Genomic DNA, 24818 nt, shown 5'->3' with positions numbered 1-24818 from the left:
CAGTGTGGCACGAGAGAACTGGCTTTTAACTCCTGCTTACCACGTCTCATTATAAGTGTGAAAACCTGCCTTGCTGAGCGATTACTGATTTGAGAAAAGCACCCAAACATCTTCCCCAGTAATTGCATCCGCTTCACTGCGCAACATAGCACTACTTCATCCCTGGGATCCTGCACGAATTCATGGGCCGTGGTAACAGTTTTCAAGCACATAAAAGGTTACAAGGAGAAGGGAGAAGAATTCTTCTTCTTAACCTCTGAGGATAGGACAAGAAGCAATGGGCTTAAATTGCAGCAAGGAAGGTTTAGGTTGGACATTAGGAAAAACTTCCTGTCAGGGTAATTAAGCACTGGACTAAATTGCCTAGGGAAGTTGGGGAATCTCCATTAGTGATTTTTAAGAGGTTAGACAAACACGTGTCAGGGATGGTCTAGATAATACTTAGTCCTGCCATGAGTGCAGGGGATTGGACTACATGACCTCTCTAGATCCCTTCCAGGCCTACAATTCTGTGGTCTATATAGAGGCTAGGACCTTTGGGTCCAGACGCACAGCTCCTTGAGTTAAGGGACAATTTATTGATATAGTAGTAGTAGTAAGGCTTTTATCTTCTCTGCAGGCCGGCCACTAGGTGGCAAGATGATCACATGCTATGAGCCCCTCATGCTGTCCATACTTTGTTTTATTTTGCTTGTCCTTGTTTTTAACAGATGCTGAAGTGCCACAAAGCGAAGAGGAAGTAAACAGTAGCTCACACGTAAGTAGCATCTATCTAGTAATCCTGTTTATAACTATCTCCAGACTTAAGTTCACGGTGCTGAAGGCCCGGGCTATGTGACACTGGATGTTTGGAACAGCCCTTACAGTCTACAAGAAAGGGAGCAGAGGCCTGGTCTTTGGATCCTGGGGAGCAGGGTGGGCCTACTACCCCTTTCCCAAGATTTGCCTGCATACTTGGTACATCCAGTTAAATCAGCAGCAGGGCCTTGGATTCTTATGATTCTGATAGATTAAATTAGCACTGGTGAGAGGCGCTGGATTGACAGCCCGGGAGAGTGAAGGCCTCAGGTTGCCCACAGCGAAGGTGCAGGTGCAGGGCAAGCATCCACTGTATTGTCGTGACAATGTGCCTTAACTCTGGCCAGGAGGGGCTGCCCCTATAGGTAGGAGGGGAGTCCCATGGCCCACTCAATCCTGGGCCTCGGACTGCCAGTGAGGGGGGGGCGGTTGTGAGGTGTCTGTTGGGACTCAGCTCACTTCCTATCAATCATTTAACACAGGCCACCAAGCCGCCATCACATGGAGCTTACCAAGCTGGGCTGGACCTAGACATGAAAGGCTCCATAGCTCATTGCCCTGATCCCTCCATTCCCTGGTGGGGAAGAGCTCTTGGCATGTGCTCTCAAAACCTCTGCTTCATCAGCTCCAGGACTTCTACGGGAGTAAGGACATACAGGCTCAGATCCTCCCTCGTATTTAGGCACCTAACTCCCATTGATATCAGTGGGACCCTAAATACCTCTGAGGCTCTAGGCAAAAGTGCCTCAGAAGGCCTTATAGTAGGGGAGGAAAGCAGCAAGGAGACCATTACTTGTTACTTGTAGGCATAAGACATAGCTTGGCTCAGGGAAACAGGGAGGAAGAGATCAGTCACAAGTGTGGAAAACGGCCTCCCATAAACTAATAGGGCTATGGGGTTAGGCTCAACTTGGCGTTGTGTGAGGCAGTGGGAGACAAGAGGCTGGCCAGGAAGATCACCATTACTAAGCATCCAACAAGCAGCGGAATGTGCAGAGGAGTGTGTTAAAGATTATTGAAGAGCGGGGATGTTGGGTGCAGGTGCTTAGGGGTGCTGATGCAAAGGAGAGGTTGGGAAGCGGACGCAGATGTTCTGGGGGGTGATAGAGGAATTTCTGGGCTGATAGGCTGGGCTTGTGGGGAGTTGCTGAAGGTACCACAGTGAACATGATAATGGAAGAAATAAAACTAGGAGCATGTAGTTGGAAGACAGGAGTGAGAGGAGACCAAATCAGACCTCCTGTCTATTTCATCCCATAACAGAGGAGCAGGAGAGAACTCACTGAAATGAAAGGGAAGCCAATCCGCAGGAGAGAAAACCGTCTTTAGAACATCACAGTGATCAGGTTAACCACTACCACTGCCCCCTGGTGGCCCATCAGGGCACAACTCACCCAGCCACAGGTTTCCGCTGGTAGGTCACTGTCTCTCACAGGGTCTAACATAGCAGTGCATTAACCCTCCAGTCAAGGCACACCTCAGTCCTTTCCAGGGTATTAAGGTCCAAAGAAATCAGGAAAAAACACAACTCAAAACAGGGAAATGCAGCAAACCTTCAGCAGGACCCTACCCTTCTGTTCAAGGCTTGTTTTCCAATAACCAGTACTCCCGCCATTCTCCTAAGGGTCGGTTCATCCCTTATCCACCCAGCAAGCTACCCCAGTCTCTGGGCTGTAAGCAGCCTTCTCTCACAGCAGGAGAAGCGGAGCTCTGCAGTATTTCTGGGTCATCCCTGCCTTGGGCTCGGTCTCCTTCTTTTAACCCCTCTCTCCATGCCAGCAATTCACTGCAGGGATATTGGGGCAGTCAGTTGGGTCTAGTGACACTAACTAAGATAAAACCATAAAAGAAATCAGTCCTAAAGGTGTAAACCAATCCTCAGAGGGGGTCAGGACTGACTGCTTTTTCACAGTTCGATGAATCATGAGGGTTTTCCACCTTCCCCTGAAGCACGTGACATTGGCCACAGTCAGATCCAAACTACAGGACTGGCTGGCCTATGGGCTTTATGCAGGTGAGGAAATTCCAATGTTCCCCACTGGGAACAAAAGCAAGAGTCCTTTCTGTGGGCAACATTTAGCTGGAAACGTGGCCTCCGCGGGGCTTTGAGGGGAATCACAGCCCACCCGTGTGCAGTCAGAGCCAAAGGTATCATGATTCAGCTGTTGCTGTCACTGATCTCAGTTGACTGGCAGCTCTCCCCCATCTGCTAGGAACTGGTGCCTCTGACACATTTATTCATGAGTCAGTCGTACTGCACCTCTGCAGTCTGATTCATGGGGGAACCCTGGTCTCTCTGTACCCTAGCAGGAAGGGACTAGAACCAGAACCAGGCCTCGGTGCCTAATTTATCTGCGTTTCTAAGCTCCCTCTCTCCAAAGGATACGTTGTCCTCTGGGCAGACACGTCAACGCGGATTAGCGGCTGCAGCGAAACAGCTCTGCAGAGCGCTTGTGCTCAGCAAAATGCCTTTTGCCAAAGGTTTGGCTCCCGTTCACGTGCCAGGGATTGAATCACATAAATAAAATGAACCAACAAGAGCGTGATTGTATCCCGAGCTCAGCACGGCCCTGCTTCCCCACACAGCCCCTGCCAGTTTCCACAGGAGGCCGGGCAGAGATTGAGAGGGCTCTCTGGGGTGGAGTGGGACACTGCCGTGGGGGGTATCGTATAATGCAGGAGTGTTTCAGATGCAGAGCTAATACAGAAGGGGATTCTAGTAGATCTCTCACACTGCGGCGGATACGCGAACCCTGTCAGGTTCAGCTTCGTAGTCATCAAGCAAAATGTCGAGCCTGTGAGATTAGACAGAGTCTGGTAATGAATATTTCCCCTACCCCTGAGTTTTCATCCTTTGTGCTGTCATCTCTTCTCTGGCTTCCAGGCTTTGACACGCAACAAGCACTTGTTGGCAGGCACCGTACCACCACCACTGGCTCCTCAGCGTGCCATGGCCCACAGAGCTTGGCAGGCCCTGAATAGGGCCCCATCAGAACAGATCCGTGGGTACAAACATGGCCCAGCACAGTCATTAGCTAAACTGCCCCTGTGCAGCATAGAGACTAGAACTGCTCCCAAATCTAGGCTTTGTCACTTGACCTAAGGGAGACCCTCCAACAGCTGGCACTAGTATTAAGGTTTTATCCTCTCTAGGTAGAAGTCACTAATGGGCCTCATAATTAACTACATGTGAGTGAGTCTGGTTCTCTCCAGCAGAGGGCAGTGGTGCACCCCCCCATCACATTACAAACTACAGCCCCCTCTGTCCTTGTTCCCTTCATTAGACCCACTTACAAACCTCTCCCGTCCTCTCTGCCCACCACCAACTCTTCCCTAGTGGGGGGACACACTGTAAACACGAGAGCTGTGCGCAGCCCGACCAGCCTTGCTGGGAACTGCATTGCGGGCTGTTACGAGTCCCACAGATTGCCACCCTGTTGGCCTTGACCAGTCTGTCCAGTTCATCCACCTCTGGGGTGGAGCGCGATAGCTGCTTAACAGTCCTCCTCCGTAGTTTGTCAGGAAGTGGAGAAGAATACGGTGCTGGTAGATGGAATCAGTCCTTCTTAAACAGGAGGTGTTGGCTAAAGAAAATGGCGACGTGCAGACAGACAAACAGCCAGGGTTCCACACAGATTGAGTCCCATCTGTGTCTCTTCTTAGCTAGGCACCACCTCTTGTTTAGAAGTCTGTGCAGGCAGCATATAGAGACATCTGGGGGAGGAATAATATCTTGCAAACATCATTACAGATAATTGTAGCTTGTTGCTGAGGGGATTACAGCCAAACTGTCTCTGGTTTGGAATGTAGCAAACACCAGGGTAAAAGCCTCCACTGTTGTGATGACCAGAACTGGTCAGGGCCTTGGTTTTACATGTCATCTGAACCCCCCGGCATTTTGCTCGATAAAGTATCAGAAAGAAGAGTGCTGTTACCTATCAAGTCATTTCCTACAGGAGCTGGGTGTTCTTCGAGGTCTCCTGTCCCAGCACCTGACCCAGTCCAGCCCTATTTAGCTTTCAGGAGCTGGTGTGATCACAGTAATCTTGCCCTTTTTAGCTTAGCATAGCTGTATATGTTCATCTTCTTTCTAGCCACCTGTCACATCCCTGGCTGAACTGTCCTAATGTAATTGTCTCAATAATGTCCATCAGCGGTGAGTTCCATAAGTCAATATGTAGAAACATATTTCTTGTTTCCCATATTCATGTCTTCTGTCTTTTAATCGTGTGACGGCCAAGGTACCAGGCACTGAACCAGGGACCTCCAGAGAATACAAGCCCAAGCTGTTGAGTAAACCAGCTTCCCAGCGAGGGCTCTAGCAGCCACCTGCGCTTTCGATTGGGGACAGAAGAGGCCCTAGAACACAGGCCCCAGTGGCTTACAACGGCGCTGCTGGTTTTTTCTCCATAATAGTTGCAGACAGATCCCCGAGCTGTTTTGCTTCTCTCCCCCGGCTGCTCTGGCCACATGACCCATTCACTTTCCTTCATCTTTCAGGGGATAGAGAAGGAGGAGAGGAATACGCTGCACGTCATCGAGAAGGATCTAGATGAGTTTGTGGAAAGCATAACGGACACACCAGTCGTCACGGAGAAGACCGTGACCAGGGGAGAAAGGGTGGAGGAGACAGCCAGCTCTGCTTCGCCACAAGGTACACTCATCCGCATTTCTCCTACCAGCCCAGGAGCACGGACCCCTCAAGCATGGTGATAGAACTGAGTTCTCTTCTCCAGCATCCCAGTCCAATTCCATAGAGAGCTGCAGGTATCCACCACCTCTGAAAACCAGGCCGCTTACTTAGCTGCTAAACTTTAGGGCCCCGCTTTTGAAAATTTTGACCTAAGTGACTTGCCCCTATTGAGTCACCGGAGAGACTGGAACAGAACCCAGGAGTCTGGACTTTAGTTATCCAGCCAGCCCCCTGCTCGGCAGTTTATAGTAGGCCCATTTTGAACCTTGGTGGTAGAGCCACACGAAATTGCAGTTGTCACAGCTTGATTCCCTCCCTGCAGGGGGACCCAGTGAACCCCAGGGGGAGCTGGGAGTGAGAATCCCCTTATTTCCTCCCCTCCTTATGCGCCCAACCCTGCAATGGGGCCACTCTCCACTGGCTGGGATACAACTCAACAAACAGGAGTCCCTTGGGATTGTACCATTGTGTCTCCTTTGTGACCAGACTAGGTGATGTTAAGGGATCCCCGTTCCCCCACTTAGCCCATTCCGCCAGGTCAGGCCTGCCCCCCTACTGTAACACCACTTTCTTTGTGTCTCGGAAGTTCCCAAGACCCTTCCAGTGAAAAGGCAGGCCGAACCCCGCACCATCGGCCCCATGAAGGAGAAGGTCCCCTGGGAGGGGCTTACCCTCAACAAGTGCATTCTCATCGCCTCCTTTGTCGCTCTGCTAAGCATGGGCTTCCAGGTCTTCCAAGGTGAGCGACGTCAGAGCAGCGAGGCTGGGAGCTGCGCAGCATCAAGGGTTCTCCTGGGGATCAGCCTGTCCCCGGGGAGGGGGGGGGAGGTGCTGGGCCTGGAGACTGACCCCCCCTTTGCATACCCAGAGGGCTCAGGAGTGAAACACGTTCCTGGGGCAGAGTGGGGGAAGCTAGCTCTGCGGCTGACCACGGAGCGTGTTCGTATTAGCGCTGCCCCCTAGACCCCGAGGTGCTAATCACACAGCAAGCGCCATCCCTGCCTCAAAGAGCTTACAGTCAGAACAGACATGCCGGGTGGGAGGGGAACCAGAGGCACAGAGAGCGAAGGGACTTGCCCACGCTGGAATAGCAGGCCTGGGGCAGAGCTGGGGCTCCGGCCTCCTAGCCCCGTGCCCATGGATTCTGAGCAGATTTGAAAGCCAGCAGCAAACTCCTGCTGCAGCTAAACGTGTCGGGCAGGGGCCGTACTGGGTCCTTGTGCTGGCCCAGGACCGATCCTGAGTGGCAGGAGCAGCCTGGGGCCCTTTCCTGTCATTTGCCGCGGCTGAGTCTCCTTCAGCAGCATTCTCGCCGCCTGGAAGCGAAGGCTTTAACTGTGAACTGGAATTGTGTAAATAAATCTGCTTGGAGCCCAAACCCTTCACCACATCTCGGTGCAGGCAGGAACCAACCAGCTCCAGAAGCTCCTCCAGCACTTACCGGTTATTCCTGCCGCCCTAGCTAGTCACACCTAGACCCAGGGGGCAGCATTGTCAGCCGAGGCCCCACCAGCCGTACTGGGGCCTGGCAGTAAAAGGGGGTTCAGTCTGGGCATCCAAAACCAGAGGCCCCCACCCGTAGTGGGCACGCTGAAAACGGTGCCAGTCCTCACTCTGGGCCTTAGTTTCCCCCCCATCTGTAAGACAAAGGATAAATGATAGTTCCCTGCCTATCGCCCAGGACTTGTCTACATGGGGACGCTAAGGAAAATTAATCCAAATTAAGCAAAGGTGTAAATTTAAAGTGGATTAGTTAAACCACATTAAATCCTTGTGTGATTATCTTATTCAGACTTAATTCACTTTGGAAATGAATTAAGCAAACTCTGATAAAGGCCATTTTTTCCTGAATAAGAGCCTTCACACAGCAATTAAATGTGGTTTAACTAATCCACTTTGAAAATTAATATGGATAAATTTCCTGGTGGATCCCGTAATGACAAGCCTCCACAAGGGGGAGTGAAGGCAAGCTTCGGTCCTGCACTTCAGAGCCCTGGATATTATAGATCTAGAAACAAAATGGATCCACAGTACCTGCTCAGACCTGAACCAGCACGTCCTCCTTGGTCAGGCAGTTCTGGGTCAGGCGTTTGGCTTGAGCCTGTTTCTAATGCATTCCCCATTGAAGTGTAACCAGCTCTGGGGTGGAAAGCAGCAGCTGTGAACCAGCACACAGGAACACTGCACAGTCTTTCCCTTTGGGCATCTCCAAAGGGCTGACCTTGCCCACTCTCTCCCCGTTCCCAGATAGGGTGACCAGATGTCCCGATTTTATAGGGACAGTCCCAATTTTTGGGTCTCTCTTATATAGGCTCCTATTACCCCCCACCTCCTGTCCTGATTTTTCACACTTGCTGTCTGGTCACCCTATTCCCAGATGTCATCGACGCAGACGAGATTCCCACAGCAGAGCCCAGACTGTGGGCCCAGCCTGCGCGCAGCCTTCCCGAGGATGGTGCCGGCGAGAGGGTAAGGCGAGGCGCCGCAGTGCAGGAGGGGCCTTGGAGACACCATCTCCGAAAAGCAGCCACTGGGCTCCGGGGGGCGAGGTTTTAACTCTGCCCTCCACTAGTGATCGCAGTCACGTGCTGGGCTAGCGGTCATGGCAGCGAAACCTATTTGTGGCACCATGTCAGGGAGAGAGCTGGGGGGGGGGGGGCACCATCCTCTCCTCCCCCCCTTCCCCCGCTGCAAACCAGAGAAAATCAGCCAACACGTCACTGAAGCCCTGGAGGCCCCGAGAAGGGCTTTCACCCTGCACAGGGCCCATCCTGCAGGCCTTCCTGACTGCTCGTGGGAGTCCCATTGAAATCAGGGGGTGACTCCCAGGAGAAGGGCTGCAGGGGTAGGCCACAGCCACCTGGAGCCTTGGGACCCATTTAGAGAGAAGGAGCCAGGCCAGTCTCAGCTCATTGGGCCCAATCCTGCGAGACACAGGCCCCTGCACCACTGGAGTAGATGGGAACTGAGGGCACTTTACGTCACCTAGGGACACTCGCCATGTCCCAGAATCAGGCCCAGCTTCAGTAAATGCTGAGCGGTAGAAGGGAGCTCGAGAGCCCACGGCTGTGGTGTTTGAGGCATTGCCGACAGCCCTGGCCCCAGGCACCCCCACGCCAGGTCACTGCTAGTGCAGATGGGACCGTCCCAGCCCCTCTTGATAACAGGTAGGTCGGCCCTGCAGGCACTAGGGAGCTCTGAGCTTGTCTGGCTGCTGCCCCGAGTGCCCGGGGGCCACAGACCAGCTTGGTAGGTCACATGCCACGCCAGAGCAGGGCCAAGGCTCTCTGTAAACAGGAGGGAATGAGGCAGGGTCCTGCACGGAACTGCTTGTGTCTTCTTTAAAGATGGAGTTCGCGCCAGCTGTCCTGGCAATGGCCGGACAGACAGACGAGAGTCTTGGCGCCCTGGGCTGGCCCTGGACCCGGTGGTAAGAGCGGGCCCGTTGCCTTGCGCTGCTGTCCCCTGCAGGGAGAGCTGTGGTTTTTCAAGAGCTGGTTGAGCTGGTTGGAGCCGGAAGAAGCAGACGCTCCTGAAGCCAAGGTGGAAGCAATGCAGCAGGACTCCCCAGGCAGGGCAGAGCCGCGAAGGGGCCAGAAGCCGAGCGCGCTGGAGAAGGAGCTAGAGAAGCCCAGAGAGAGTGTGGAGGCTCAGCTGGAGAGAGGTGTCAAGAAGGAGATGAAGCCCAAGGACAGGCCCCCCGAGGACCAGGCCAGCAAAATACACAGGGCGCCCCCAGCAGGCTCTGAGGAGGAGGAGGAGGAGGAGGAAGAGGGGCAGCAGCGCAGCAGCAAGAGAGCCCGTGGGGAGGGGAAGGAGGGCAAGCGGAGGGAGGGGAAGGAGCGGGGGGAGTGGCCCAGGCGGGACGAGGGGAAGGGCCGCCACCCCAAGCCCGACTTACCATCCCAAGGGCCAAGCCGCAAGGAGCACCGGCATGACGAAAGCGGGAAGCGGGACTCTAAGCAGCACAAGGGCCGGAAGCCATGGGAGCAGCACAAGTTCAAGGAAGGCAAGAGGCATGACTGAGAACCTGCCCCCTCGCGTCTGAATATTCTTGAGCAATGGGGTTGAACAACACTAAATCTGGGGGCACCCAAATTCCCTGCCCTCCAAGGCTCCAGCCTGAAGGCAGCACGTAATCAGCCCAGCACCAGCCTTTCCTTTCATCCCCAAGAGCCGCGCTCACGTGAGAGATTTGCTGGCCATTGTTTTCTCCTCCATAGACATCGCTTGTTTGCTGAGTCCCCCAGGAATTACACACACCTGCCATTGATAACCCCGCCTGTGGTTACAGAGAAGCAGCGTGGTTGTGTGCTTAGAGCCACAGACTGGGCGGTGGGAGATCTGAGTTCTGGTCCCAGCTCTACCACTGACTTGCTGGGTGGGGCTGGGCAAGTCATGTCACTTCTTTGTGCCTTGTGTTTCCCCAGCTGTAAAATGGGGATGATGATACTTCTCTATGGCCCAGAGGTTGCTGTGAGTGCAGGTGAGAAGCTTTGAGATCCCTGCATCAGTGCTGTGTATCACTGCTGGAGTGGGAGCGCAGCCAGTCTGTCATGGGCCTTAGGTGCAAATTTGGACTCCCCGGAATTCGATGCTTAAAGGAGAGCTGAAAAGGGGGGGATGAGTTTGTCCTTTCTTGCTTCATGAGAGGTCCCCCAGCCCCACCAGAAATATTTTTCTGCTTGTTTTTTGACCTTACAAATAATCAGACTGTCCAGGTATTGCTGGAGGACTCTCTGGGGGTTTTGCATGTACAAAGAGCTCTCTCAGGGTCCACAGATGTCAGTTTTTCACCTGGAAAGCTTTTCTCTCAACTGTTTGTCAGACATCTGAATTAAATTGGTGTTAACAAAACCAAACCAAAAGACAAAGGTTCTAACAGCCTGAATAGAAATCCCATTCCCTGCCAATGATTCAGGTTTCAGACCTCCATGGTGCCCACGATGCTACAATCCTACTCATTTTCCAGTCATCCCTAGAGACTTTGAGGAAAGCTGAAGGTCTAATGGCAAAGCCAAGCAGATGGGTGCTGGGGTGGGGGAAACCTTCTAGTTTTCCTTCTAAGACAGGAGCAAAAAAGGCACAACCCCCTATTTTCCTGTGCGGCCCCGTTCAGTGGCAGTTTGAATGTCTAGAAACACAAGCAAAGTGCGCTATATTTCAATGCTTTAGTAAGAACAGAAGAAACATTGCAGCCCCAAACAGCTGAGGTAAATAGTTTATTCTGACCTCTACTGAGTTAGCAAAAATGTCCTTTTTAACAATGTATTAAATTGAATGGTTTCAAAAACAAATCTGGGTCAAGGTTTATATCAGTTTGGGTGAATCTTCGCACTGGATGGAAACAGCCCCATCCACCAGGAGACAAAACTGCAGCCGTTCAGTCACAGCTGAACGATTAAAAACCAAAGCTGCCAACGTTAACCTGACACGATGAGCCCAGGCCTGCTCCCCTGGGAGTCACTGGCCGTGGGACTTTGCCAGCGTCCTCCCTCGGGTTGGAGTTACCGTTCTGTGGCATGAGGTGGCAGCGGCTGCCCAAGATTCATGCTAGACTGATACAGCAGAGGGGGCTGCACGTCAGGCCTAGGGGCTTTGTGAATAGCCAGGGCCTGCAGCAAGGGAGGGGGATGGAGCTGCATCGCAGAGCTGCAAGAGGGGCCCAGCGCTGGCATAGCAGGGGGTGCGCCCCTCCCGCAGCAAACAGAAACAGCAGAGCACTAGGTGCGTGGCTAGGGTTACCATCTTTAACAAATTAAAAAAGAGGACCCTCCACGGGGCCATTGCCCCGCCCCTTTCCCACCCCCAGCCCCACCCCAACTCCGCCCTAACTCTGCCCTAACTCCACCCCCTCCTCCCTCCCACTCCCAGCCATACGAAAAGGGCTGCCCGAGCGCTACCGGCTTCACGGTTTGCCGGGCAGCCCCCAGACCCTGCGCCCCCGGCCAGCGCTTCCCCAGCGCAGCTGGAGCCCGGGAGCGGAAGCGCCCAGCCGGGGGCGCAGGGTCTGGAGGCTGCCCAGCAAACCATGAAGCCGGTAGCGCTCGGGCTTCGGGCAGCCCCTATGCCTCCGGACCCTGCGCCCCCAGCTGGGCACTTCCCCTCCCGGGCTCCGGCGGCGCAGGGTCCGGAGGCATGGGGGCTGCCCAAAGCCCGTAGCGCTCGGCTCTTAAACAGAGCCGAAGAGTCGGGGAGGCGCAGACGGAGGCTCTGCTCCTCCCCTGACTCTTCGGCTCTGTTTAAGAGCCGAGCTGCCCGAGTGCTACCGGCTTCGGGCAGCCCCCATGCCTCCGGACCCTGCACCGCCGGAGCCCGGGAGGGGAAGTGCCCGGCCGGCATTTTCCCGGACATGTTCGGCTTTTTGGCAATTCCCCCCGGACGGGGGTTTGATTGCCGAAAAGCTGGACATGTCCGGGAAAAACCGGACGTATGGTAACCCTGTGCATGGCAGAGGCCTGTAACCAGCGCTCCCTACCAGCGTCCATGGAGCTGCACAAGCTCCGGGTCACTCGGGGATTCTGCACCAAGGGGCTGACTGTGAGCTGCACCCCAGCAAAGCCCTGGCTGGGCTGGGGAGGGGGTGTGCCCACCACCCCTGTGATAAGTGAGGGAGGGTCCCCAAAGCCCTGGTGAGCAGATCTTCCCTTCTCTCGCTCCGCTCTCGAGGAGCCGCCTGCCCAAAGCATTGCTCCAAAGCACTGGTTCTCAACCGATTTCCCATTGTGGGCAGCACACGCGGCTTTCTGGGGTTCTATGGGCTGCAGCCACACAAGATACGTGCTCCCCGTATGGCCCTGAGGATGGCACATGGGCTGCAGCCGGGTGCTGATTGGGCTGCAAGTGGCCGGCGGGCTGAGAATCACTGCTCTAAAGAGCCACAGCGTGCTCCCTCCACGTGGGGCTGAGTTAGTTGCCCCTACAGCACCCTGCCAGAAGAGGGCAGTCACGACCCCTGATTGCACCCTCCTGCCCCTTCTTCAACCGCACAAACGTTGGGGTGGATTTGGAGTTGAACTGAGAGGCTAGGCAAGCTTCGCCCACAGCAATGCCATGCCCCTCGTGGCTGGCCTGCAGCACCCCTGCCACACCAGCCTGATCCCCAGCCCTGCCATGCAGCACCCCCTGCTCTGCCAGCCCCCCCAACGCACCACACACCTGCTCTGCAGCACCCCGTGCTCCACCAGCCCGATCGCCTCTGGCCTGCGCTACACGGCCCCTGCTCTGCCAGCCCAGGACCCCCACCCTAGTGCTGGCTCTCAGCTCCCACAGGATTTGAAGTGGCTGGTGTGTGAAGCCCAGCACCTGACCTAGCCCATGGCATCCCTCAGTGGCACTAGCATGTTTCCATCAATCTCCTGTCTGCAGACAGACTCCCCCTCCCCCGTTACAGATTTTCCCCCAAGACGCCCCCTCCCCCGCCCCCATCACCCTCAGCACGAAACGGTGAGAAATGAAACCAGACGATATTGAGAAATAGCTGCACATACAAGAATCAGGCAGGAAGGGGCCGGGGTTCTGCTGCCCATCACGGCCCCTCCACATCCCACCTCTAACAAAGCTGGAGCGGGTGGGGGTCAGATTTGGCCTATTGCTGCCCTCTAAGCTCCAGGAACGCGTCACTTGCGCTGCCCCAGCGCTCTGCTGCCATTGGGGGGCAGATGCACCTGGGGCTGCCATCAGCTTCCCGGAGCGTGACGGGCCCATAAACCTACCAGGGCCAGGGGGAAACAACGAGCCAGTATTGCAGGGGAAAGGCAGCTGTGGAACCAACAGCCCAGGCCACGGCCTCAGCTCAGTCGCCTCCCTCCAAGCTCTGAAGGCCAAAGGACGCCAGGGAGAGACGGGACAGGCCGGGCATCTCTACCGACAGCCGCACTCCTCTACCACCATTTCGGGGTACGTCGTGACCTGCAAGCCCTCCCCGGTGAAGAGGATGACGTCCTGGCTGGAGTATTTGACGGGCACACAGCAGGGGCTGCGCCGGAGGGGTGTGCCCCGTGCCTGCATTTCCAGCAGCAGCACCGTGTGGGAGGAGTAGCCGGGGCTGCGGGTAGAGAGCGGGCGGCGGCAGGGGCCCTCGCAGTTGTTGGCAGTGTATTCCACAGGGACGATGATGAAATCGTAGCGGAGGTTGATCGTCAGCTCCTGCAGCCGGCAATAGGCTTGGGACCCAGCGCTGCGGTTCTGCCGGGACACCTTCCTCTTCTCCTGCCAGTGGGCGCGCACCGTCTGCAGGGCTTTGAGCAGCAGCAGCGTGCGCAGCTTCCGGTGGCCACGGGGCAGCTCCGTGGGGTCGCTGCCGCCCGACCCCAGGGGGTAATAGCAGAAGGCCAGGAGGTGCTGGAAGAGGTCCACGTTGGCTTGAAAGGCTGGGATCTCCCTCAGCTCCTGGATGACAGCCTGGAGCTTCTCCAGCAGCCTCTGCAGCAGTGTCCCCTCCAGCCGCCAGTGCCCGAACTGCTGCTCCAGCAGCGCCTGGCTGTTCTGGGGGAACAGGAGCACCAGGGGCTCGTCCGACTGCACCAGCCGCTCCAGGGCTGCCTGCTCCGACAGGTTGAGCAGCCGGTGAGGAAGCGTCTCCATCGTCTTGAAGTCCAGCCAGTGGTGGAGGCTGGAGGCAGCAGGCGGCTCCCCCGAGGGGCTCAGGACCCGGCTGACGAACCTGGTCAGGCTGCCTAGGAACTGGTCATGGCTGCCGGGCGCTGGGGATGAAGCATTGGCCTGGCCAGCAGCCGCATTAGAGGCCGGCTCCTCGGCCTTGCCACCAGGGGGCGAGCTGCCAGGGAGACACAGACCGGGTCACAAAGGGTCCTTTATGCGACGGGCCCAACCACAGGCCTGGGGGTTCCCCCTCCCCCATGGGGCCCAGATCCCCCATGGACACATGGCCTTCCCCTCCCCCATGGGGCCCAGATCCCCCCCCCATGGACACATGGCCTTCCCCTCCCCCATGGGGCCCAGATTTTCCCCCCCACACACAATGGGCATAGGGGTTCCCCCCCATGGGGCCCATCCCCCCAATGGGCAAAGGGCCGTCCCCCCTTCCATGGGGCACAGCCCCCGCCCCCACAATGGGCACAGGGCCTTCCCCTCCCCCATGGGGCCCAGTTCCCCCCCCCATGGACACATGGCCTTCCCCTCCCCCACGGGGCCCAGATTCTCCCCCCCCCCACGATGGGCACAGGGGTTCCCCCCCCCCATGGGGCCCATCCCCCCCCTCCATGGGGCACAGCCCCCACCCCCACAATGGGCACAGGGCCTTCCCCTCCCCCATGGGGCCCATCCCCCCCATGGGGCACAGGGCCTTCCCCCCACACACTTGGGACAAGGCCCCGCCCGCAGGGCCTGGCACTCCCTGCCCCACTCCTGCCGTAGGACATTAGCAGGGCACTGCAGAGCGCATTCTGCCTGACCCAGTCTCCTAGCACCCCAGTGCCCCCTGCTGGGCTCTGTACTGGAACGGGCTCCCAACCCAGGAATGCTGTGGGGCTGGAGCCCGAGGGGCTTTCTTCGTGCCCCACAGGGAGCTCAGTGCTGGCAAATGGTGCCCAGCTGGCAGCCACCAGAGCAAAGAGGGCCCTAGCCACAGAGCAGGTGCAGCCGCACGAGCATCCCATCCTGGCCTACCAATGCCTCCTGCCATTGTCCGTCTGCGGGGCTCGCTGTCCCCTGGGACTCTGCGCTGGAGCAGTGACAAGCTGGAGCAGTGACAAGCTGGAGCAGAGGTTGCCACGTGGGCACCTGTCTCCTAAGAACAAGACTGAGAACCACCCAACTCATTTCACATGGCCCTCAGAGGGGAACATGCGGCACTCAGACCTGGGGGCAGCCCCTTCCCCAAGCCACCAGCCCCTGCCTCCCCCCCATCTTCAGAAGTGCCCTCGACATGTGACTGGGCTGCCCCCAAAGAAGCCAGCCCATGCAGAGCCCTGGACCTGGAGAACAGCCCAGAAAGGACCAGTCTGCTGGGACACTGTCCCCCCATGCCCAGCACCGGCGCTGCTCTGACCCCAGACACTCGGCCTGTCCGTTCTAACCCCATGGGCAAAGCAGGGGGGCTAGGGCAGGCTGAGCTGCTCAGAGCTGACGGCAGGTGACTGGGGGTCTCCCCAGCTGGAATGGCGGGCGCTCCCTGTTTCCATCCTGAAAGCCTGCACACCTGGGCTGTGGGTAAGGGACCGTCTCCACCACGCCGCCCACTGAGAGGAAGGAAGAGGGGGACAGGGCGTCTTCCTCGCACCGCGGCTTCACCAGCAAGAGCAAGGCCGGGGTCATCCTGGTGAAACACTTCTCGTCAGCGCCGAAGAGCAGTTGCTGAGCCTCCAGGGGGGGCAGGAGGGAGCCTGGCAGGGAGCGGAGAGGTTGGAGAAGGGAGAAAGCAACAGGACGCCCCCTCCCACTAAGGGGCTTGGTGCCCTCCCCAGACACCCACCCAGCCCCTGGGGTGGAGCCCACAGTTGTCCTCACGCTACAGCGGGGGATGAAAATGATGGGGCTTTCAAAAGGTCCCCCAGAGCCCCGGATAGAACCCAGGAGTGTGGGCTGCCACTGCCCCGCACTAACCCCTAGGCTGTACTGCCTACGCGGATAACCCCTCTGTGTTTGCGTACAGCAGCCAATCAGCGGGAGCTACCTCTGCCATCATGCCTCCCCCCACTGATGCTTGAGACCCCAATGGGCTCCGGGCCCCCCAGCCATCGGAGAACTCTCAGCTGCCCGGGGGCGCCCCCTCGTACCTCCATCACTGGGACGCCTGATTGCCAAGGAAACGTCGAAGCTGAGCTGCCTGTGTGAGCGGATGGCAGACGTCACCGAGGCCCCGAGCAGCAGGTACCGGGTGTCCCTGGAGAGGCAGAGAGCCTGCAGAGAGAGCAGAGCCCCGGGTGAGGCGGGAAGGAGCAGAAGGGGTGGGCGACGGGGGCGACCCTTTGCACACGAACCCGTCCCACCCCATACGGTGGGACAAGAGCTCAGCAGGCCCAGACTGTAGCCAGGGGACCGGCCTCAGAGGCCTACGAAGCTGAGCATGAAGGAATATAAATCGGAGGTAACTGACTGTTAGGGAGCTGAGGGGAACGGCCGTCTGGTCTGGATCTCCCCCTGCCTGCAAACCAGAGGCCTTGCTGGCGACAAAGGCAGCTCTGATTATTTCCTTCAGGGATCTACACACTGACGCAGCATTATAATCTGTTCCTGGCTGTTACAGGCTTCTCAGCACATCCGCTGAGCTGCTCCCAGGGCTGCAGGGATCAGAGAGGGCAGGCAGGGCCATGCCCCCGGGGAACAGGGCGAGGGGGGCTCCATCTCTTCAGCACTGGGAGATGCTGGAAAAGGAAAGGGCCAGAGTCTGGAGCAGTGGCCACGGCATCTTTCCCCCTGCTCCTCCCCTCTCAGGCTGGGAGTGGCGCTTAGTGCTCATGGCCCACTCAGCCCTTGGCCCTTTCACTGTGACTGCCAACAAGGAGCTGACAGGGCTGCCCCGAGCAGGCAGAAAACCCGAGACCCGGCATGCTCACTCCACACCAGCCACAGAACAGCTGGGAGGCAGCTTCCAGCCCCTGCTGACCTGAGATGATTTCACCCTAGTGCTGGAGGGTCGGGGGCGTGCCCCCAACCCTGCCATGCTGGCAACGCTGACACGGAGCCCACCTAGCCCGGGGCTTGGTGGTAAGTTCAGATTTAAAGCAGCAAGGAGCTTCTAAGCTGCCTGGGATTCTCCCTGTGCAGCCGACTGGGTGGCAGATCTCGTCCAGAGGCGCCTGACCAGTGCTCCAGCATGTCCCAAGGGAGATTTGGCTGGACACGTCTGAACGCCATTAGCAGCGTCTGTATTTATTTCCTCTCAGTGGTTCAGCCTCAAACACGCTCCGTTCACGTGTGCAGAGCAGATCTACCCAGCTGGCTGTGCCCTCCCCGGGGGAGCTGAAAGCCAGCAGATGCACACGGCTCACTCTCCTGCAGTGGGATCAGCTGTGACCGCCTCGTTTGCGTCAGCGACGTCAGCAAATCCTGGACGTTCAGGGAGCAGCCGTGCTGAGAGAGAAGGCGGCCAGGGTAGGGGGGTTAATATTCACAGGGGTGGGTCCTGTGAAAAAAGTGAAATGGCAAAGGTGTGCCTGGAGGGGGCACTGCCCCCAGTCACGCCCTTCTGCTGCAGAACTGCTTGGTGGAAAGCACTTGAAAAATCTGGCCGCTTATTTTAGTGCCCACATGGCAGGTGAGCTCTTGAAAATCCAGCCTCATCCTTATTCAACAGCTCTGCCCCATGTGTGTATCGGAGCCCATCCCAATCGGCCCAGCTGTAGAAGACACCAGAGTCTGTTCCTGTTAGCGCTGCAAGGCCAGTCCAGCTCCAGAAGAGGGCACTGGAGTCTAGTCCTTCATGGGCATCACCCATGGAACTGTCCGAGATTCCCCTTGCACGGCCAAATTTAGCCTTGGGTTTCTCCTGTCCCACCCCGTTGGCGCCGAGGGCAGAATCTGGCCCACAGACTCTTAGCGCAGGTGAGAGAGGGAAAGAGTCATTCTCGGGGTACCCCTACACTGCAAATGGCAGCCCGCAGCCGTGAGTCTGAGCCCAATTCTACAGCCGCCAGCGTGCAGGGTTCACGCTCCGAGTCCGGCACGAAAAGCAGTGGCGTAGACGTTGTGACTCAGGCCGGAGCTTGGGCTCTGAAGCCCACTGACCCCCCTGGCTTCAGAGCCTGAACGTCTACACGGCTGCTTTTAGCACCAGAATCCCGTGCTCTGGGACTCGGCCCAGCTAGAGTCCACAGGTGTAACGCCGGCTAACAGCGTGGCTCTGTGCCCCCCTTCAGTGGGGACAACACGTACACACAGTTACGAGTTGGCTTCAGCCAGCAGAACTGGTCCTTTAGCTCATGCATTTAGACAGAGGCGCTAGTTTTATTCCTTACTGATGACCCAGCCAGGGCTGTCGTTACGAGTTCAGTGACCCCGCACGCCCCGTGTGAAGTGAGCACATTTGAGCTGCAATCCCCAACAGCCAATATAGACAGAGCCCCCCGGGGCCATTTTTACAGTCGCCCCTCAGAGTAGAGCCACTCGCAGCTCAGGCAACTTGATGCATTTTTATCAGTGGATTCATATGGAGACAGAGAGCGCAGCAGGCAAGCAGGGTTGGTGCATCTGCCCCTGCTGCCTGGTTACATGGGATGCCTCAGCCGGGGAGCCACCCTTCCCAGGAGTAACCCCGCCTCTCCCTTGCTGGACACAGCCTGGTACGCCCATGCTAGAGAGGTTGGAGCATGGGAGTGCTGGCAGGTGAGTGGCGCTGTCATTTGACTGGGTGATGAATTGGTAGTGAGCAAACCCCCCCACGGAAGCGGAGAGCTCTCTGCCTGCCTCACCAAGGAGCCTGGGAAGTTCTGGCTGCACACAGAGATCCCTGTCCCCTTTGTCTTTCCCACAGTACTCCGTTTGGATCATGGGATAAGAGCGCCACCTACAGGAATACCAGGGACACAGCAAATCTCCACCTACATCAGGGACTCCAAGAGAATCCATGGAGGAGGTGGTGGAGGGATGGGCACCAGTATCATGGCACAAAGTTATGGTGCAAGGTGATCTATGCAACCTAAAGCAACGTGCTTACTTGGTTGGTAGCCTGTGCCAGTCCCAATCCAGCTCCTAGTGTGGGGACCTATGCTGCAAAAAAACCCCATCATGGCCCATGCTCCTTGCTAGCAGCAGAGGGGGCTAAGGATGGACTGGGCCATGGAGACCGAGCCCTGTTAGTGATCTAGGACAAGGCACGTTGGGCGGGGGGAGGGAGGGAGCATGCCCTGCCACTGCTCAGCTGTGCCGGCTCTGCGCATAGCAGTTGGGAACAGATAAAGAAAGCCAGCCTTGGGCAGCTGCTTACCTGCTTCTGGTGCAGCCCTTCTCCTGCTGCCAGGAGCTTCTCTCTTGCTTTGCTGCCCTTCCTTTCCCTGCTTCCAGGATAAAACACCAGCAAGGCAGACTGGAGCTCTCCAAGTGACCGCCCCACGTCCTCTTGAAAAGCCAGCTTAAACCTGAGCTTTGTCTCAGCATCCCACTTCACTGCCAGAGAAAAGCCAACACAAACAGCATGACTCTCACTGGGTAAATGGAAATACCCCGTAGCATGCAGCTAACCTGTGGAACTCCTGGACACAAGATGTCAGAGGCCAAGCATTTCAAGGGACACCAAAAAAAGGATGAGGCAGACCGTGATAATGGCTGAGGAATTCACACTGGCACTAGCTAGAAAACAAAACCATTAGAGTTATAAACCTTCCTGTCGCAGGGCATGAGACAATCGGTAACTGCCAGGGATGAAGAAGAAGTTTCCCCTATAGGCAGGTTATCCTAGATCACCAGCCACTGCTGGGATTATTGCACCTTCCTCTGAAGCAGCTGGTGCCAGGATAATGAGCTGAGTAGATCCCTGTCTGAACTGCCAGTTCCTGGGCTCCTTTGGTGTCAGGGCTGGCACAGGGATCTACCCCAGCCCCGTGTCTGCTGGTGGCATTAGAAGGGATTTGTTCCTGCTGCCCTGCCCACAGCGGGACTTCAGGCCATTTTTGCCCCGCCCTTGTTCCAAGCCAAGATTAGGCCAGCTGCCACTTTAACAAACCGCAGCTGTTCCTACACATTGCCCCCAGCTGCCATTTCCCGGTGTCTCTGGATGCCCTCCAATGCGGCACACTCTGTCCAGCCTGCATGTCTCAGTAGCACTAAGGAAAGAATCCAGATCCTCCTGCTTCAAAAGCCCAGACCTTGCCCCTTAGAGCAGTGGTCGCCAAACTGTTTTGATCGCACACCCCTATCAGTAAAAAGATTTTGAGCACGCACCCCCTGCCGCGCCGAAGCAAAAGAGGAAAGACTCCCACCCGAACTGGCAAAGCAAAAAAAAAAAAAAAAAAAAAAAAAAAAAAAGCACTCCACCTGCCGCGCACCTCCAAGGATCCTCTTGCGCACCCCCCTTTGGAGACCACTGCCTTAGAGGGAAGCCATGTTTAGCACCGCAGTTCTGATTCCGTCCAACGGAGGGCAGAAGACTCCCCCACACACACTGCACCCTGAAACCTTCCCCCCTTTTCAAAGTCTGACCGCTCTAGTTTCTCCAGGCTCTCACTCCTGCTGTCTGACTTTAAGATAGACCCCTGTGTAAAAACCCTGCCGTTCCTCCTTTGCAGTACATGGCACGAGGACTCTTAAGCAGGCAAATGTGAACGGATCTCCAGAGATGGCTCTCCGCACCCATAGCAGCCGCTGGGGTAAGTGTGTATGCGTGTGGCCTCCTGAAATCGGTCACAGCAGGATGTCTTTCAAAGAGATGGGATACAGCACTTGGAAGACATCACAAATGCATTCTCTGGCAGAAGCTATTCCAGTAACAAGCTGTTCTTAGAGGAGCACGAGACCCCACCATTGATTCCTGTGGGGCTCACCGCTAATTTACGTACAGTATTTAGAAAGCTCCAAGAAAGGAGGCGGCAGGAGAAGCAGTAATGGGGAAGGCACTCAAAGATCTCCAAGCCACAGAGCAAGGTGAATTGCTCATCCTAACGATAATCAGTCCTGGCAAAATGCACATCCTGCCTCAGAAGCTATAGCTTGTTCAGAGGCAGGGACCAGAGGGCTGGAGTGGGAGGGGTGACACCCACATCAGAACGGTCATACTGGTCAGACCAATGGTTCATCTACCCCAGTATCCTGTCTCCCTACAGTGCTGGTGCCAGATGCTTCAGAGGGAATTTAAGACCAAAAACATTTAGAAACAGCCACTGATTTGGGGCACCTCAGTTGCTGGGTACCAACGTGGGCTAAGTGACTTGTGATGTTGAGTCCAGCCAGGAGCTTGGCTACAGTGGTGATGGGTGTGGTGATCCTGGAGAGATCAGAGTATTAGAAAAGGCATCAGAGCCAAGATTAAATGGAGCGGGTCCTGACTCCCAGGCGTCTGTTCAATCCAGCAAGCCGCACAGCCTCCATAAACCTGGTTTTGCAAGAACGCCTTTACCTTTGCATTAATTAAGTGACATGACTAGTGCTAACTAGCAAATGCAAGTGATAATGCAGCAAAATACGGCTGAAGGCTTAGGGGACACCATTGTGCTAGAAGGAGGGGTAAATTTGTTTTCATTAAAAAAGTACAAAAAATGGTTAACAGCAAAAACTGCCTGCTGTTTTGCAGGCCCTGGGAAGCTTCCCCAGGTCAGAACTCAGATTATTCAGAGCCATACACAATAAATACAACTGTCCTGGGTTTCTCTCACCAAGTACGCCCAAGATTTCTCTGTCTGAGAACAGTAATACAAAGCTATGCTTCAGGATGAACTGGATAGCTTGAGGCACTGCCGCCCAGGGACAGCACTCTTCAGCTCTGCGTTGCTGGTTCAAATCCAGCCCGAGTCAGAGTTTTCAACAGCTGCTCGGTGCTCAGGGACGCCAGGTAGGTATCCAGGGAACAAAACCCAGCTTCTGAGCCGGCCACCACTGTACAGACAGGCTCAGCAGAAAGGCCAGAAAAAATGGACGTGCCTTGGAGACTGAATTCCCTTTTCATCCATGGACATGATCCCACCCCTGACCTGGAGAAGCAAAGCGAGGGAACACCGACATTGCAGCTGCATATGACTAAACCGATGTCAAGACCTGAAGGGCCCCCATTATGATCATCTAACCTGACCACCCCAAGCCAGCACTAAGTCTTATATATTTAAATATGCTGTTGGCTGGGTGTAGGGGAGTGGGAAGAAAGTGCACCCACTTTAACTAGCATAGTCAAAACCTTGCCCATGCTAGAATGCTGCTGGTAAGAGATCCCTCAGACAGATGTGGCTGCCAGGGTGAACAGGGCCAAAGACAGAACCTTACTGATTTAGGAGAGTCTCAATGTTGCCTTTTCCTCACAGCCCCCCCCCCCCCCCCCCCCCCCCGGGCAAGAAGGGGGGCTAAGCCTGGACAGATCCATTCACATTTGCCTGCTTAAGAGTCCTCGTGCCATGTACTGCAAAAGAAGAGCGGCAGGGTTTTTACACAGGCAAACTCACCCTGGCAGCAAGGACTGAGATATGCTTCAAGAACAGGATTGGAGACATTTCGCAGGAGATCAACACTACTGGGGAAAGAACAAGAGTGAATTGTTCTCAGCAATCGGCTCTCTCGAGGATTTTATGCCAGGCCCACCGCTGGGGTATGAAGAGCTCCTATGAACTGGGTCACTGCTAAGAGCAGGCAAAAACATTGTTGCCAGCTTTAGGAACATATCCTCTCTCCCCCCCCCTTTTCTCCAGTAAGAGAGCATGGTCTAAACTGTCCTTTGGATTTTACCGTAAATATTGGAGGAACGAGTGAGATGGCCCTTGAGGGCCAGGAACAAGGGCAGTGGTGGAGTCTATTAACCCAGCAGCACTGGAAGTCACAGCAGAGGATGGGAGGTTGTTAGGGATGGGGGGACACACTCAAGGTGATCACCACAATTCAGATGGTGGCTAAAGAGAAATGGGAAGTTTATTGTACTGATTAGGTAATTTCTACTCAGAGTGGGACTCCCCTTCCCTCCCCCATTTCATCTTCTATCAATCCCTCTCTTTGGTGTGCAAAGCAGTATTTGCTGGGTAATACCACGCGTATCAACATGGTATCGGAGCATCTCTCTCAACCCGTCAGTCAGGTCAGGGGTCTCTTAGCACGTACCTTCTTCAAGATGCAGCACAAGGAACCTGTTCTCCCCTGGGTCAGCCAAGTGGGCACTGATGTGTTTCAGAGACAGGAGAGCAGAATGGGCCTCCCCAGCAGGACAGATCCCAAAGGTCTCCAGCCGGCCTTGATCCCAGCTTGAACGTCTCACCACTTTGAGGAAATCGCTTTCATAGCTGGTAAGGACCCCCACGACTTCCAAGTGGTTCTTGCCCAAGCCGTACCTCCTGCCCATTTTCACCGTGCACACTGGCCCTTCCAGCCCACCAATGGGCCAAGGGGGGAGGCTGGAATCTGACCCCAGAACTGGGAAAACTGCCTCCTCAGGGATGAGCGGAGGGCATTTTGCTCCTTTGGCATCATCTCCTGGCTTGTCACTCTTCAAGAGGAGACGAGTAGCAGTGGTGGCCTTGGGCGTCAATGCCATTAAGTTGAGTTCTGCTCCTTCATATATGCTCCTGTCTTCCTTTTCTCTCCGCTCCTCTCCAAATCCCAACTCCTTTGAAAAGGTTATTTCCAGTTCTTCAGCAGATGAAAGTCCTCCCTCAACACCTCCTTTTCTTAGCAGAGCAATTGAGGGGAGGAGCAGCAGCAGGCACTGCAAAGCCATTCCAAGCACGGGCCTCATGTTCCGGCTCTGAGCAGCTCTAAACTCCGAGGCTAGTTACTCGAGTGCATCCCTCGAAACACTTATGTAAGGGGAGGACTGCATCTCCCGTTCAAACAAAGTGACCTTGGGTTGACAATGCACAACACACCTCCCTTGAGAAAAATTCAGAGGCCAATGTGCTATAAAGGAGGGAGGGCCGATTCAAAGGAGTTTTTCTGTTCTATTTTTGGCATTGCATCTAGTGCTTGGAAATGTTATAAAATTAAAGCTGTTTACCTTATTTGTAGGGATGCTTGTCCTTGACTTAAGATGTTTTTAAAGAAGGGTGTGGAGAAAGAAGGCCAGTCCGGCTTGAATCTTCACTGGGATTGGCAGACATTTCTCTTAGAACTTGAAACATCCAGGAGGTCAGAATTGCTTAGACTGGATGGAAGGGGCATAAGTAGGGGGAAATGGGAAGAAACTGAGAGAAGGTAGGTTTAGACTGATCATCTCTCTACGGGGAAGCTTCCCTTGATTACTGGGAGCATCAGCTCTTCCATTCTGCAAACTGTTTAGAGAAGTCACCTCATAAAGATCGCATTCTATCTCATAGAGCTGGAAGGGACCCTGAAAGGTCATTGAGTCCAGCCCCCTGTCTTCAGTAGCAGGACCAAATACTGATTTTGCCCCAGATCCCTAGGTGGCCCCCTCAAGGACTGAACGCACAACCCTGGGTTTGGCAGGCCAATGCTCAAACCACTGAGCTATCCCTCCCCCCGGAGTTCTGGTCCAACTCCTCCCAAAACTCAGTGCTTGGGTCTTAAAATATTTCATTTTGCAGGAGCATCAGGAAGGGGTCTCCCAAGGGAAGTAATGGAAGCCTCAGACCTTGAGACAAAAACTGGACTGGATTAGAGAACATAGGGAACAATCCTGTAATAGCCTGTCCCCACTGGGCCATAACAACTACTGGCAACTTTTTTTTTTTTTTTTTTTACCTTCTCTGATACCAAACGGCTAAGGCTGGCCACCACATCTATT

At 55.6% G+C, this 24818-nt stretch overlaps 2 protein-coding genes across 9 annotated transcripts in view; one reads left to right on the top strand and one right to left on the bottom strand.

Moving 5' to 3' along the window:
• Positions 1–10788, top strand: part of JSRP1 (junctional sarcoplasmic reticulum protein 1) — a 60303-nt gene extending 49515 nt beyond the window's left edge. For all 8 annotated transcript variants that reach the window (XM_042841451.2, XM_042841450.2, XM_024107934.3 and 5 more), the window contains exons 3-7: positions 711–757; positions 5299–5452; positions 6078–6230; positions 7869–7960; positions 8963–10788. In XM_042841451.2, the coding sequence (XP_042697385.2) occupies positions 711–757; positions 5299–5452; positions 6078–6230; positions 7869–7960; positions 8963–9517 (1001 nt within the window). In that variant the 3' untranslated portion in view covers positions 9518–10788. The remainder of the gene's footprint in view (positions 1–710; positions 758–5298; positions 5453–6077; positions 6231–7868; positions 7961–8962) is intronic.
• AMH (anti-Mullerian hormone) lies at positions 10701–24046 on the bottom strand. Its single transcript, XM_005283858.4, has 5 exons — positions 23183–24046; positions 19380–19558; positions 16231–16354; positions 15654–15837; positions 10701–14270 (listed from the first exon to the last, which is right to left on the bottom strand). Exons 1-5 carry the CDS (start codon positions 23811–23813, stop codon positions 13355–13357), a joined length of 2034 nt encoding a protein of 677 aa, XP_005283915.2. The 5' UTR covers positions 23814–24046; the 3' UTR covers positions 10701–13354.
• Positions 24047–24818: the final 772 nt, after the last annotated feature.

Source organism: Chrysemys picta, chromosome 25 (genome assembly GCF_011386835.1).
Source record: "Chrysemys picta bellii isolate R12L10 chromosome 25, ASM1138683v2, whole genome shotgun sequence".
NCBI lineage: Eukaryota > Metazoa > Chordata > Testudines > Emydidae > Chrysemys > Chrysemys picta.
This window is presented reverse-complemented; position numbering and strand designations above follow the sequence as displayed.

Coding starts and splice junctions, on each gene's coding strand:
- AMH (XM_005283858.4), bottom strand. CDS start 23,813: ATGAGGCCCGTGCTTGGAATGGCTTTGCAGTGCCTGCTGCTGCTCCTC. Junction 15,838..16,230: donor CAGGCGTCCCAGTGATGGAG/GTACGAGGGGGC, acceptor GCTCCCTGCCAG/GCTCCCTCCTGCCCCCCCTG. Junction 14,271..15,653: donor GTCCCTTACCCACAGCCCAG/GTGTGCAGGCTT, acceptor TCTCCCTGGCAG/CTCGCCCCCTGGTGGCAAGG.